Consider the following 14,230-nt stretch of genomic DNA (forward strand, 5'->3'; position numbering starts at 1 on the left):
AGTGCTTGTTTTGTGACAGTACTCACTGGTACAAAGTACTCTCACCTTCCTGCCTGCCTTTTGCTGCCCATGGCAACCATTTTGTGCTGGTACCCACAGCACGTTTATCAAGATACGAGTACCACCAGCACCTTGGTTTTTGTGTGTGTTGGTTAGTTTCTTTTTTTAAAAAAACAAAGAACCACTTGCCATTCTTCTACATAAATGAGAGGAACAACACACTCATTAATCAATTTCACTTCTCCCGATCTGGGTTCATATGCTAAACTGGGTCAGCCGCACTAGTACCCCTAGCAGTATCTGGAGCAATTATGCTCTGAGTTCAATGGCTACCCCTGACCAGCTTGCCAGCAGGTCAAATTGTACAGTAGTGAACAGAGGATCCTCAAAACCTGTCCTTAACATCCCAGCCTTTCTTTATAACATGTAGCATCTGCATTGAACCTAGGCAAAAGGAACAATAGCAATTCTGCCTTGGTTAGCCTCCTGCCAGTCGTTTATCTCTCAGTGTTCCTCACTTATAAAATAAGAGCATTCACTTACTGTCTTTGATCAGGTCTTTATGTAGCTCTGTTGGCCAGCTGCAAAGTTTTCTGCTAGAATTCCTAAACCATAGTAACTCAGATGTAGATTTGTCCTAGCACAGTCTCTGCCACAGTCTCTCTTTGGGACTACAACTCTCATCAGCCCCAGCAAGCACAGCCATGCCGACAGGGGTCTGATGGGACTTGTAGTCCAAAAACTTCTGGAAGACAGCAGATTTGGGCAGGCTATACTAGTGTCTGAAGGTTGCCTCGGTGTGTGGCTCATTGCTCATTGGTTCCACCCCACAAGCTGGCATTTTTCATCTGGCTCTTCCCTCAAGTCATTATTTTGCCCCTGGCTCTGGTTTAAGGACCTCAGTATTCTAGGGAAAAGCAAAGTACATTCTGCAAGTGTGAAATATGCCCACTCTTGCTCAGCATGATATATTAGAACCATGTGGGAAGCCATAGGTTTCGCACATGGTTCTAATGGGATGAGAGAGTTGGGTTGAGAGAGAAATTTGATTCAGTTCACATTTAAAGATGAACCTACCTACTTCTCATTTTCCAAAACAGTATGAGAACCGTAGCACAGCTACCCTTCCAAATTCACACTACTCCAGCCATTGTTTGCCAAATTGCATATATTGGAGAAAAGTGTGTGTAGAGATGCATATATCAGTGAAATCAGCATGCATAATATTGAGGAAGATTGCTTGCAAAAAATAGGTACGTGGGTCATATCTGCAAACAAACGTGTTTATTAGGAGAAATTCACACAAAATTCTGACAGATTTTCATGTTTATTTGGAGAACTGAACTTCATGCTTTGAACACAGCATGTAGTAAAACCTGCTGGGTGGCTTATCTGCCTTATGTGCACCAGCAGTTGAATGGAGATTTGCCACATGCAGTCATCTAAGTGGTCGGGGGCCTTGCAACATGTTATGTCCTCCGTGTAGAGGAACTACTTCATTTAAACCATCTATGTGCCTGATCCAACAGAAATAGCATGCATAACCAGCTCTTAGAGCTTGCATTCTGGTATGGGGGGGAGAGAGAGAGATGCATTCTTCAAGTGTCCAAAAATGCACAGCTCAATTCTGCTGAGATATCAGAAACAGAGGATACCTGGGTCCTTTATCAAAAAGTAATTGCTGCTCCTTGTAACGGAGGGCTGCAACACTGGCCTGCATGTCAGAGCATGGATGCTTCTGCATTGCTTCTTCCCTAGAGTGTGGGACTTTTGTTCCAGGTAGGTTCCAGTCACATTTGCTCATTCACCAAACCCTTCTTGCAGTTTCCTACCTCTTTACTGGCACAGCTGGGAGAGAAGGGATCTGAGATATCCCTGCCTGTGCTTGTTTTGGGAAACCTGAGTGTCTCATAACATCCAGATTCATTGATTAGGGTCCCCCCCCCCATTGTGCAAATGCCTGTAGCAGAAGTGGTTGGCTCAAAGTACAAATATACAGCCTTTTTTTTAATGTTTCTGGCAAAACCATTGCTTAATACAAGTAAGCATTTCAGAATTCCTTGAGTTAGTTTATAAGGACAGAGGAGATTTAAACTACCGTACTTGTTTGTATATGCAGGGATAGGACGTGAATACTCCTATTGTTGCCCATGTGATGGAGAAAATTGTGTGTGCCTATGACTTTGTGTGTGAGCCACCTAAGACCTTCAGCTTAAATGGAAATGATGGTTTAAAAACAAGCAACATATTCCACAGCTAGTTAAGCCATCAGATAGCAAAGAAAAGTTTTAGTTGTATCCCCTGCAGACCCATGCATTGCTTTTCTTTCTTGCCATTCCCTTCCCCAAACCCTATTCTAGCAGGTATAAAATGCTTGGGTGGGAGATACTATCAAGTGGAAGCCATACCGGTGTGTCACTGTCATTGGTTCTAGAAGCGCAGTGTTTGTGCTAGGAACTTAACCTGTGTCCGGCTGAAAGCTGTATGTGTCATTTTCTGGAATCTCTCTCTCTCTATCCACCTTCTGTTTTCAAGGTTTTTCTGATTGGTTCTCACATAGGAACCCGTCCCTCTTACAGTGATGTCAGCAGGATATTCTATTCACTGAACTCATTGAGAAATGGTAATTCTGTGAGATCATGTGCCTTGCCCAGGGTCACCCATAGAGAAACTGATACAGCTGGGAAAGGAATTTCAGAGGTCCTGCTCTCTGACCCATACTTCCTCTTTCAGTGACCATTTGAGACTGCCAAATATACCAGCCTTCCACTGATAAACTTAGCTTGAAGGATGTCAAAGGGGCAGGACACTGACCTCATCTCTTGTTCCCCTTACAGGAAAGGAAGATGTCCCTCCCTGTTTCCCCGACGTGGACTCCCCGACTGCTGCGCCGACCACCTAGCAGTTTAGACGGCTGGGTGAGCCCAGCCCAAACTCCAGAGCCCGAGGAAGGGCTTATAGAGGCCTTTCGAGTAGCCAGTGTCATGACCCCACCTCCTCCGCCCATGTCTCCATCCTGGAGCGAAAGATCTGTGTCCCCATTTCGGCAAGAAGCTGACCCCAAGTCCAGCCGACAGATGCAGGTGCTGCTGGCCAGAAACATCATCAACGCTGCCAAGAGGAAGAGCTCTTCTCCCAAAGCTGTGGCCATAGAGAGCTTCAGGCCCTTCACTCCTCCTGCCACTCCCTCAGGCGGAAGTCCTAAGAGTGTGGGCAACCACTCCCCAAGCCCGCTGCCATCTCCCAGGCCAACAAGGGCGGACGGATACAGGCGTGTGTCTCTTCCTCTCTCTGCCGCACCGCCTCATGCCAGTGCGTCTTCAAACAACAGTCCCAGGTTGCTAGGCAGCCAGTCCCCGACCTACAAGAGCCCACTGCAGTCTCCCAAAGCAGTGCGGATGAATGGGAACAAGTATTTCACCATGCCTGCCAGCACTGGGGCATACCTCTGCCACGCAGCGGCATCCAACAATGGCCTGAGAACAGCAGGCACCCATTCTGTGGCCCAGTCTCCAAAACCCTCCATCGTGGAGAGTCACAGGATCTTCACACCTCCAGGAAGCACAACCAGGAAATCATCATGTCCCAGCCCTAAGGATGTGGGCACCTGCTCCCCCACCATCAAAAGCCCTTTGCAGTCTCCCATGGTAGGAGTCCGTTCTCCGCTGAAGCGCTTCACCTCCCTGTCACCCACTAACTCAGACGTATCCCTCGACTCGGAAGATTCTGGGATCAAGTCGCCCAGCATCCGCAGCTTCAACATTTGTCCCCGGGGCTGGAATGGAAGCCTGAGGCTGAAGCGGGGAAGCCTCCCTGCAGAAGCCCCCTGTACCTCCTAAACCTAGGACAGCAGATGAGAAGGAGAAACAACCTGCAAAGTTGCCTGTTGCCAAAATATTATGAAGTCCTACTACAGCCACTTAATCCCACCCATCTCATTAAGCATCAGGAGGAAGGAGCTGGGCCTGCACAGATGCAATCCCTTCCCAAAAAGCCTGCTCCTTTCTGAGGTTTAGAAGAATGGATCAGAGCCCATTTGTTTGTGGGGAAGACCTTTCAGATCAGAGGTACTCTCAAACCGAACGAAACATGGCTGAGATTCTACCCACCAACACACCAGATCGCCATGGGCTCCATCCTCACAGCATTTGCCTCCTTTTTTGGCGTTCGTCTGTCTCTGCTAGACTGGAGCCACCAGTGACTTCCTCGCTCAAGGGAGTCTAATGAGGCTTTGGCTGCTTTTGTTGTCACGCAGTAACATCCTGTGGGATGAGGACAATTGTACACACACAGCCTGCAGCATAATCCCCGGCAGACTGTCAACACGAGAGAACAGGAGGAGAGGCCTGACAACAGCTTTGTTTGCCTTCCATATGATAGCTGTTATTGGCTTTCCCCCTCTGTTCTGACGGTGGCCGCTAGTCTGCCCTCACACCAAGGGGGCTGGACATGAAGGTGAGGCATGGCCAAGAATCCCAGTCAGCAGTTACCCCTGGTGGCTGATCTGTGCAATGTAGCTTTAGCTCCAAAGAGAAGGCCTGGCTTTACACAAGCCCTGTGTATCCAAAGAAGTTAGCCTCATGGGCTCTAGGGTGCTGGAAATCCACACTGGGATATGACCCTAGCAATCCTGTATCCTGGGGTGGAGGTGTGGAATATTCCACCACAACACAGGTGGAGTGGCTGCTCAGTCCAGAAGGCAAAGGCAAAATTCTCAACATAAAAATGACATCCCTGCAGCCAATGTCCAAATGTTATCTGGGTCCCAAAACTGATAAATGCCTGGAACATTAGCCAAGCATTACAAGAGAGCATGATGGAGACTTCTTTTCCTCAGCAGTACTATATCAAGGCTAATGTGCCCTAAGTTGGTCCCTGGCAAACACCCTCTTTATTGGGGGGTGGGGACCCAAGCATTTGCTATAAAGCCTGTTCCGATGAGAATCTGTGTGCCTGGAGGTATTCCTATGGGAGGCCTGAGACACTCTGAGTAGTGCAGTATGACTCCATTAAGACTGCAGATCTCCTGAAGGGGTTGGGAAGAGAGGCAGGGCTGACCTAGGACTTGGAAGACAGACAGCTAACTGACTCCCAAATCAGTTATATTTCTCATGACAGCAATATCAGCAGGTGGAGGCCCATTTTAAAGACTGTATAAGACTGTGCAAGGACGACGACTCCAAGAGAAAGAGACTCCTTCGGTTAGGCTCCTCTAGAAAAGAGGTTGGATACAGCAGAAGTGGGCCTTGCCAATGGGTTCATGAATAACCATAAATAAATGGCGAGTGGGCCTTGTTTGGCCAAAGTCAGGAATGCCTGCTGTGTGATGGAAAGGTCAAAAGGAGGCTGCTTGGGACTGGAATTGGCTGACTGGACTTTGCTTCTTTCTGCGTCCTTTCCACTTGCCACCACCATCAAGGACCTGATAAATGGACTTTTCTATTTTGTGCTGCCCAGAGAAGCTCCCTTTCGAATCTGGCCACCCACGTCCAGCCCGTTTCCCTGTGCGATGCTGTGTAACACGCTGCCATGTAGGCGATACTCTGACTGGCATGGGCAGGGCCGTATCAGATGTTTGCCCCACTTGCCCTTGATTCTGCAGGCATCCTCTATTTTTATCCTGCTAACCTTTAAAGACAGGAGCATGCCTTAGGTGTTAATTCAAGGGGAGCCAGAAACGAGTAAGCTAGGCCCCCGTCTTTGTTTCCTTCTGATCATGCATGGCTTGCGATGGGGAGAGCAGGCAGGGGACACTTCAAGCGGTGGGCTCCTTGGAAAGGTGGCCGAGCAAGCCAGCCCAGCTTTGTCACGTGGCATGGACGTACTGTCGCCATTCTGCTGCTCTGGTGGTACAGACTCATGGCAGACCCCCCTAGTCAAAGGCTCCCATTTGTGGGGACAAGGAGAATCAGGGTAGGGCAGACCATCAGGTGATTCAAGCAGGCACCATTGGAGGCATGTGGAGATCACAAGCCCTGTGTATATAGGACCACGAAAAACAATTGGACTGCTTCCATCCAACAAGGCTATTAGTAGCTACTGGTCACAATAGTTTTGTTCTACCTCCACTGTTGGAAGCTGGAGTAGATGGGGTAGACTCAGCAGAGCTCTTCTAATGCTCTTACATAGTGTTCCCAGACTTATTATAAAGGGGATCCACCAATGGAATCTGGTTGTTTCAGGGAAGAGGACCTGCACATATCTGCCTTAACCCATTGCTCTCCGTTGCCCCTGACACTTATTTCAAGCAACCTGTCAACCCAACTTTGGAGCCCTTATGCCTCCGCTTGCTGTAGTCAGCAATGGCAGGGGCTCAGGGAAGCCAAAACAGAGATTCTGCTGCTGCTGCCATGAGAACCTGAGTTCTGCCTCCTTGACTCAGCATGGAGAGGTGTAAGAACACCCAGTGCTACAAAATGTTTGCTTCTTCTCTGCAGCTGCTTGGCCCCTCGGGCTTGGAGGTCAAGCAGATACTTTGCTGCTGCTCCAATTTCACCGGAGGAATGGCAAGGGAGAAGAGCATATCACACACTGGATCCCACGCTGAGGCCCTCTGTTGTGACTGACAGGCCTAAGCGATAAATTTCAGTCCCACAGGCAGGGAACTCATGGGTACATCAGGTACCATTCTCAGATAGCTAGCTAGCTCTCTCTCTCTCTAGCCAGTTAACTTGTCCTTTGCAGAAGCAGCAGCAAAGTGAGGGCAGGGACTGATGGGGGCAAGGAAAGGTTCTGATGCCCTCTAGAGGCTCGTGGGATCAACTACGAGATTTTTCACTCCTCCCGAGAGCATGGTAGAGACAAGAGAAAAAAGGGAAAGTTGAGTGTAAAAGCAACAGCGGTTGATTGAGCTTTTGACAAAGAGAACACTGTGGCAGAGAGAAAGCTCAGCTTTGGATCTTCCAGGAAGAAGGTCTCGGTTAGTTAGCAGTTGGAAGCATTGCATGTCGTTGAGTGTGTGGGAGGGAGGCACTGACCTAGGAGAAGGTGCTGAAAGATGCCATGAATCTCTAAAGGGCTCCTTGTTGTTCCCTGAGCCATGCGGGCAGCCTCTAGAACACACTGTTGCTTGCAGCCGAGGGAAGCTAAGATAAGGAAATTGAAAACATGAGATGCAAACCATATCAGTAATAGCACATCCCTGAACTTCCTGAGAGACAAGAAGCCTCTTGCTTTCCCCGAGAGAGGGATTAAAAAGGAAAGGAAAGGAAAAGAAAGCAAAGTTATATTTGAAAGAATAATCTGATTGTATCCTTGGTTCCCGGTACAGACTTCTAAAACTCCCTCTCCAGGTCTAAGCCCTCTTCCAAGCAATTTTTGAAGAACTGCTTAGTGATGTTGCATTTAAAGAAAAATTGAGTGAGTTTAAGAAAAGCTAAAGCTCTGCTAGGGTAGAGGAGGAGGTTTAAAAGCATCTGCTTGTCCCTCTTGTCCCTGATTTCACAGGCTCTGCCTTCACCTTTACCATGTGTGTGAGGTGCTTCTCGTTTCTGAGGAGGCCCTGTGTTGTTACGTTTGCGGGCTGGATGTCTGCAGCTAGCCCTCATGGGTGCAGATTTGGAGATGTCTTATCTAGTGTGACTGCATTGATCCAACCTCCTTTGGGAGTGTGAGAATAAACTATGAAGTCTAAGTTGTGTTATCAAGCTCCAGGGACTCAAATTCAGTAGCATAATTCTTCTTCTTACATTTAAGATAATCCTTCTAAATCAATCTGAAGGCTGATTTCCTTTGAAGAGAAATGAGAATTTTTACCCTGCTTTTACAAACCAAACCACAACAATTAATCGATGAAGGGATACCATTTTTTCCTAATGGGCTTTTTAAAAGCCTTGTAAGTTTTTTTCCTCTTCAAAATAGTGACAATGAATCCCCCCCCCCCACACACACAATGTATACAGATACTGCATGTAAATAGTAGCAATGACTTCTGAAACATTGTATGATATCCACTCTGCAAGAGAATGTGCACAGCTAACCATTTCCTACTTGCTCACTCAATGCAAAGAAACCATTTTGATAATCTGTTATAAAAAAAATAATGTTTATTTCCAATTAGGGAATCAGTTATCAAGCATGCGTTGTTTCACATAAACCTGCCCCTCGTGTAAGTTACAAAGCAAGATGAATCAGGGACAATATGCACAACATTGAACAGCGCAAACCTTTGCACAGCTACTCAGAAGTAAGCCCCATTGAACTCAATGGGGCAGTTAAGCATCGAGCCTAAATTTAAATCCCTTGCTTATAAATCAGTGGTCAGGTCTCCTTGCAAACACCTTGACCTCCCCGTTCTTGAAAAGTCCCAGATAGGGATATATGCCAAAGATCTTATGAGCAGAATTGATTCCCAGTTCACAAGAGCTTTTGCATGCAAAGCAGATGTGTAGTTTCTATTAGTATTTCTGTTTCCCTGGGCATCTCTCCCAGAAAACAAAGAGCAAGAGGAAGGATGTATTACTATCCCAACTGTAACACACTGCCATGGTTGGAGCTGGCAGCTCAATTCAAGAGGAACACAGAGGAATTGCTGGAGGAGAAAAGATGTTGTTAATTAAATATTGCAAGTGTCTCACTTAGGGGGCCTCTTGGGCGACTCATGACTTTTTGGCTTGTGGGACGTCTTTGTTCTGAAATTCTATAACCAAGAACACACTGGGCTTGCTGTCTCTTCACCAGATGCTCTTTGCATTAGCACTGCACCATGCCTCTGTATAACAAAACTCCAAAATAAATACATTAGCCCACATGGCCTGGTCATCTCGTGTTATTTGGGAACCAAATTATTAGCCACAAGAAAAGAGGCCTCTCTCTCTCTCTCTCTCTCTCTCTCTCTCTCTCTCTGCCATGCTTACATGCAGTCTCCATGGGTTCACTTCCATAGACACATAACATGGTGTAGAGGTCATTCAGCTAGGACCCAGAAGATCAGGGTTCAAATATCCACTTGGCCATGAAGCTCATGGAGTGACTTCAGGCGAGTTATTATCTCTCATCCTAACCTACTTTTCTGGGTTGTGAGGATAAAATGGAAAAGGGGGGGGGGAATTGAGCTCCATCTCAAACTCCAAGGAAAGGTGGGATACAGTTGTAGTGATAAATGTAGTGATAAATGAGAATAATAATAGTTGCTGTTGTTAAAATTTATATACTGCCCTATACCCAGGGGTCTCAGGGCAGTTCACAGAATAAAATCAAGATATAAAACCACAAAATACATAATAAAAATAAAAATAACAACCCAATACAGTGGTACCTCAGGTTACATACACTTCAGGTTACATACGCTTCAGGTTACAGACTCTGCTAACCCAGAAATAGTGCTTCAGGTTAAGAACTTTGCTTTAGGATGAGAACAGAAATCGTGCTCCGGCGGCACGGCAGCAGCAGGAGGCCCCATTAGCTAAAGTGGTGCTTCAGGTTAGGAACAGTTTCAGGTCAAGAACGGACCTCCAGAATGAATTTAGTACTAAACCCGAGGTACCACTGTAGCCCCCCCCCCCAAAAAAAAAAACACCCCACATTTTAAAAGGGCATAGGATGTAAATCAGATCAACCAAAGGCCTGGTAAAAGAGGAATGTTTTTGCCTGACACCTAAAGGTGTATAATGAAGGCACAAGCCAAACCTCCCTGGGTTGAGCATTCCACAGACAGGGAGTCACTGCAGAAAAGGCCCATTCTCATGTTGCCACCCTCCAAACTTCTCAAGGAGGAGGCACATGAAGAAGGGCCTCAGAATCTCAGAAATAATCTTCTTTTACTGGGAAGGGGCAGTATTCAAATGAAGTTCCACTGAAGTCCCCTTCTCTTCCCCCATGCCCTCCCAAAATACGCTCCAGGTTTCCCTGAAACTCTCCAGAGCAGATTTAGGTGGTGCGCAGGGAAAGGAGAGGGCAGAGCAGTTACACTGCACAGCTAAGTCATTGCTTAAAGCACACTGTATCCGTTTAGCTGTATTCCCTAGGGGAATTATCTTAATGCCTCTGGTGGCTATCACCTGACAACAAAAATGGCTGCTGGAAATAAAAATAATAGTGCTGCGAAACTGTAGGAACATAGCTTGCTGAGATCAGTCACTGGGGCAGGGGTCGGGGAGAGACTCTGTTGAAGTAAGAGTGTTTGCGTTTCTTCTTAATCCAATGTGTTTATTTAGCTTCATGGTCCTTTCCATCCCAAAGGTAACAAAAGCTATCGCTGGCTTCCCCTAGCAAGGCAAAATAAGCCTTGTGTTAAAATATAATTGAAACTGCCGCACCCTTTTCTGATTTAAAGTCCCGGTGCAAACAGCAACCTTTGCAGTAACCTTTCCGAAAGGCGTTCAGGCTCAAACTTTGGCAAGTCAGCTGAGAGGAAAGAATCAGTCACCAAAAAACCTCTTCTCTTTGTGCCCTTACTTGTGAACCTGATGCAGAGATCGTATCACCAACAACAGGGATCAAAACATCCACTGAGACACGGGGGGGGGGGGGGGAGGGGGAGAGAGAAGAGGCAGTCTCTGTTCAGGTTAAAACCAGAGTTTGAATTCTGAGGCTGAGAAACACATCCTTGAATTGCTACACTTCATTCTCGGTAGGATATGAAGACTGGGCGGTTTAAATTCTTGCACTGGTGTGAGGATTAGCACTAACAGGACATGATTTGCACCCTCCTCCCTGCCTCACACACATTTCACCCCAAAATCCATTCCAGGGTGATGGGGGAACCCCAAGAACAGAATGTGAGCTCACATAGCTCACATTATTATTTTAAACATCTTGAAGGTCCCAGGCCACAGAGAGGTTAGGCTGGCCTCCACTAGAGCCAGGGCTTTTTCGGCTGTGGCTCCAACCTGGTGGAACGCTCTGTCACAAGAGACAAGGGCCCTGCAGGACTTGACATCTTTCCGCAGGGCCTGCAAGACAGAGCTGTTCCACCAGGCCTTTGGTCAGGGCGCAGCCTGACCCCCTCCTTTGGCAATCTTTACAAAACTTTAGTTTATGGTTGCCATCAGTTTGGATTTTAATTAACTTTTATAATGTTTTTATAATGTTGCACTGTTTTGGTGTTGTTAGCTGCCCTGAGCCCGGCTTCGGCTGGGGAGGGTGGGATATAAATAAAATTTATTATTATTATTATTATTATTATTATTATTATTATTATTGGGAGAGAACCTTTTGCTGCACAAAGAGAAATCTGTGTGTTGACATAACATTTGGCTTATCACTGCATTGAACACAAACTGCTCTGCCTGTTGTTGTTGTTGTTGTTTTGCCCTCTAGCAAGCAAAGCCTAATTTCATCCTGCAAAGGAGAGAGAGAGAGAGAGATGGTCAAAGGGTTTGCTGAAAATGTGGAGTAGGAATATGAGGCGGTATTGCTGCTGCATGCACTGCCCCAGTCTCAGGGCACCTCTTTGAGTGAGGGTGGCTTGCTCTGAGCAAGGCGTGTCAGCAACTTGTTCTGAGGGGAGCTGGATGTGAACTGAAGCCCTTTGTGCCTCAGCCTCCCCTGTTTGCCTCTCATAGGCCCCGCCCCCTTTTGCAGAAAAATCTCTTAAAGGGCCAGCCCTCTGACAGGCTCCTTTCCTGCATTCCGTGACCTCCTGCCTGGCATGCTCCCTGTGCTTCATGACTGGTGAGGTACTAAAGGAGGCACACTTCTTCACGCCCAGGGGAAGGTGCCTATGAAGGTCTTGGCTCCAGCTCTGCAGCCCTGATACTGGGAAACCTGGTTCGGTGGATTCCTGCCTACCTGCCTGCCAGCCTCAGGTTCAACATCAGGTTCCAAGCCAAGAACCTATCTACCTGGAACTTGAGAGGTCTGATGCTTTAGAGGAGTAGTAGAATACTTGAAAATGTCATGCAAATATGCTGTAAAGCACAGACATTAAAAGCAGGAGAAATACGGCTGGGTCTACCTCCCAAAACAATGGAAAGATCAATGGACTCTTCAGTGGGGAGCCCTTTTTATCAATCTGTATGAAGTTGTTCTTATTATTAATTAAATTTATATATCCTGCCCCTCATCATAAGATCTCAGGGTGGCTCACAGAATAAAATACAAGATAGACCCCAGTTTGAAGGGTATGATGCCTTGAGTGAATAGCAGAACACCTGAAAGCTCCATATCATTGGATAGAAAACAATGAAGTTGCTTTCAGAATATGGCTATGTGATTCGGTGTATATGTATGAAAGCTGAAAATGAATGAGCCAATAATGAATGAAAAATGAGGCAAGTGCAATGCAAAGAAAAATGAAATGAATGAAAGATTTAAAAGGAAAGAGGATGGATTTCAACTAAGTGAAAATGAAAGAAATTGCAGCTTTAAGATGAAAATGAATAGATAAATGAAACAATTTCCACCTTGCACACCCCATCGCAGTCCTGAGTCATTATTACAGTGTGAAAATTATTGTGTTATGTGGTGGCGATGGAACAGTGAAATCCACAAACCCATAATCTGAGCCATTTAAAACAATGACTACGGGGGGAGGGGGCTGTGATATTGCATCCTCTGCTTCCTCCCCTAGTAATTCAGTAATGGAGGGGCAGGGGATGACATTTAAGGAGCGGATGCCTTCTCATTTCAGACTAAGCTGTGTGGGAAAACCATTTAACGTTTAAGTACTGTATACCAATTAAAGGATGCAATTGAAAGCTTCTTTCCTACCTCTGAGAATGCAGTGGTGAAGAATGACCACAAGATGGCAACCACAGTAAAGCAGAACGCGGGTTTTGCTTATACCCTTCCCTCTTCAAAATGGGTTCAGTGGTTAAAGTTGGGTTTGAACATGAGATATAAAATGCTGTCCACCAGTTTCACTCCAGTATCACAGTGCTCAAGGGAAATATTGTACTGCATTTTTATTTATTTTTTACATATTTGTTGGGCCACTTGGAAACAAGTGACTCCAGCAGGACTTTCACATTTGAACATAGGCTGTTGTCCTGAAAGTTCACACCAACTTTCCCTTCTTGATATCCAGGGAGATACCCTGTATTTTGCCTTTTTCTCACCCCATGGGGTGGGGTGTCAAGCTGGCATTTAGGACAAGCATTTGGCACACCCTATGAAATATTTGTTTGCCATCTCATTTATAACACAATAGCCCCACTGAGTGCTCTGATATTAAATACAATTTAATACACATGTTCAGGAGAGACGTAGTCTTCTTTCTGGAACATGTATTAAATTGTGCTTGATAGCAGAATGTTCAATGGGTCTATTGTGCACTAAACAAACTCAAATCCTTTACAAAGGGTGTGCCAAGTGGTTGTCTGAAAAACCTGGCTGATTATCTTGGGACGCAGAGCAGAGAGAGACACTCTCTCCTTTCCTCTTTTGCTGCTTTATTTATTCTAAATGGCCTGTGTTAAATTTCTTGCACCGCTGCTATTGAAATAGTTTTTGGATTCTTGTGGGGTTTTTTACATGAGGTAAGCAACCCACAGATGGGCTGTGCTGAAAAAGGCAGCCTATCAATAATTTTATAAATAAATCCCACCTTGATTATGATTATGGGCCTAGCAAGACATGCTAATGCATGTAACAGTGCCCCAAAGTCTTTTTTTTAATAAGTAAAAACACACCCAGAGCCCTACAGGATGGAAACAGCTTGGGGATACAGTCTGGTCTAAATTCCTCCTTCAGGAATCCTTTGTGTTTTTCTTTTTAAGTGTTTTGGAGCACTGTTATATGCGTCCAGAATTTCTGTAGAGCACTGGCGGTCTGGTAGTCTGCCAGCTCCATTCAGGTGGACAAGGTGCTGTACACTTGAGAGGGACATGAGTGGCGCTGTGGTCTAAACCACTGAGCCTCTTGGGCTTGCCAATTGGATGGTCAGTGGTTCAAATCTGTGTGATGGGATGAGTTCCTATTGCTCTGTCCCAGCTCCTGCCAACCTAGCAGTTCAAAAGCACACCAGTGCAAATAGATAAATAGGCACCGCTGCGGTGGGAAGGTAAACAGTGTTTCCGTGCGCTCTGGTTTCCATCACAGTGTTCTGTTGCGCCAAAAGCAGTTTAGTCATGCTGGCCACATGACCCGGAAAGCTGTCTGTGAACAAACGCCTGCTCCCTCGGCCTGAAGCGAGATGGGCACCGCAACCCCAGTCACCTTTGACTGGATTTAACCGTCCACTGACCCTACACTCGATTTATTTATAAGAACATCAGCAATTTTCATTTGGTTCACCTGGGAGCGGGGAGAGAGGCTGAGAACCACTAAGCAAACATAGGATGCATGGTTA

General features: G+C 46.2%; 1 protein-coding gene across 3 annotated transcripts in view; it reads left to right on the forward strand.

Moving 5' to 3' along the window:
• Positions 1–8,749, forward strand: part of SYNPO (synaptopodin) — a 79,988-nt gene extending 71,239 nt beyond the window's left edge. For all 3 annotated transcript variants that reach the window (XM_079968187.1, XM_079968188.1, XM_079968189.1), the window contains exon 5: positions 2,838–8,749. In XM_079968187.1, the coding sequence (XP_079824313.1) occupies positions 2,838–3,839 (1,002 nt within the window). In that variant the 3' untranslated portion in view covers positions 3,840–8,749. The remainder of the gene's footprint in view (positions 1–2,837) is intronic.
• The last annotated feature ends 5,481 nt before the right edge of the window (positions 8,750–14,230 follow it).

The sequence above is a fragment of the Podarcis cretensis genome, assembly GCF_951804945.1.
Source record: "Podarcis cretensis genome assembly, chromosome: 2".
Lineage (NCBI taxonomy): Eukaryota > Metazoa > Chordata > Lepidosauria > Squamata > Lacertidae > Podarcis > Podarcis cretensis.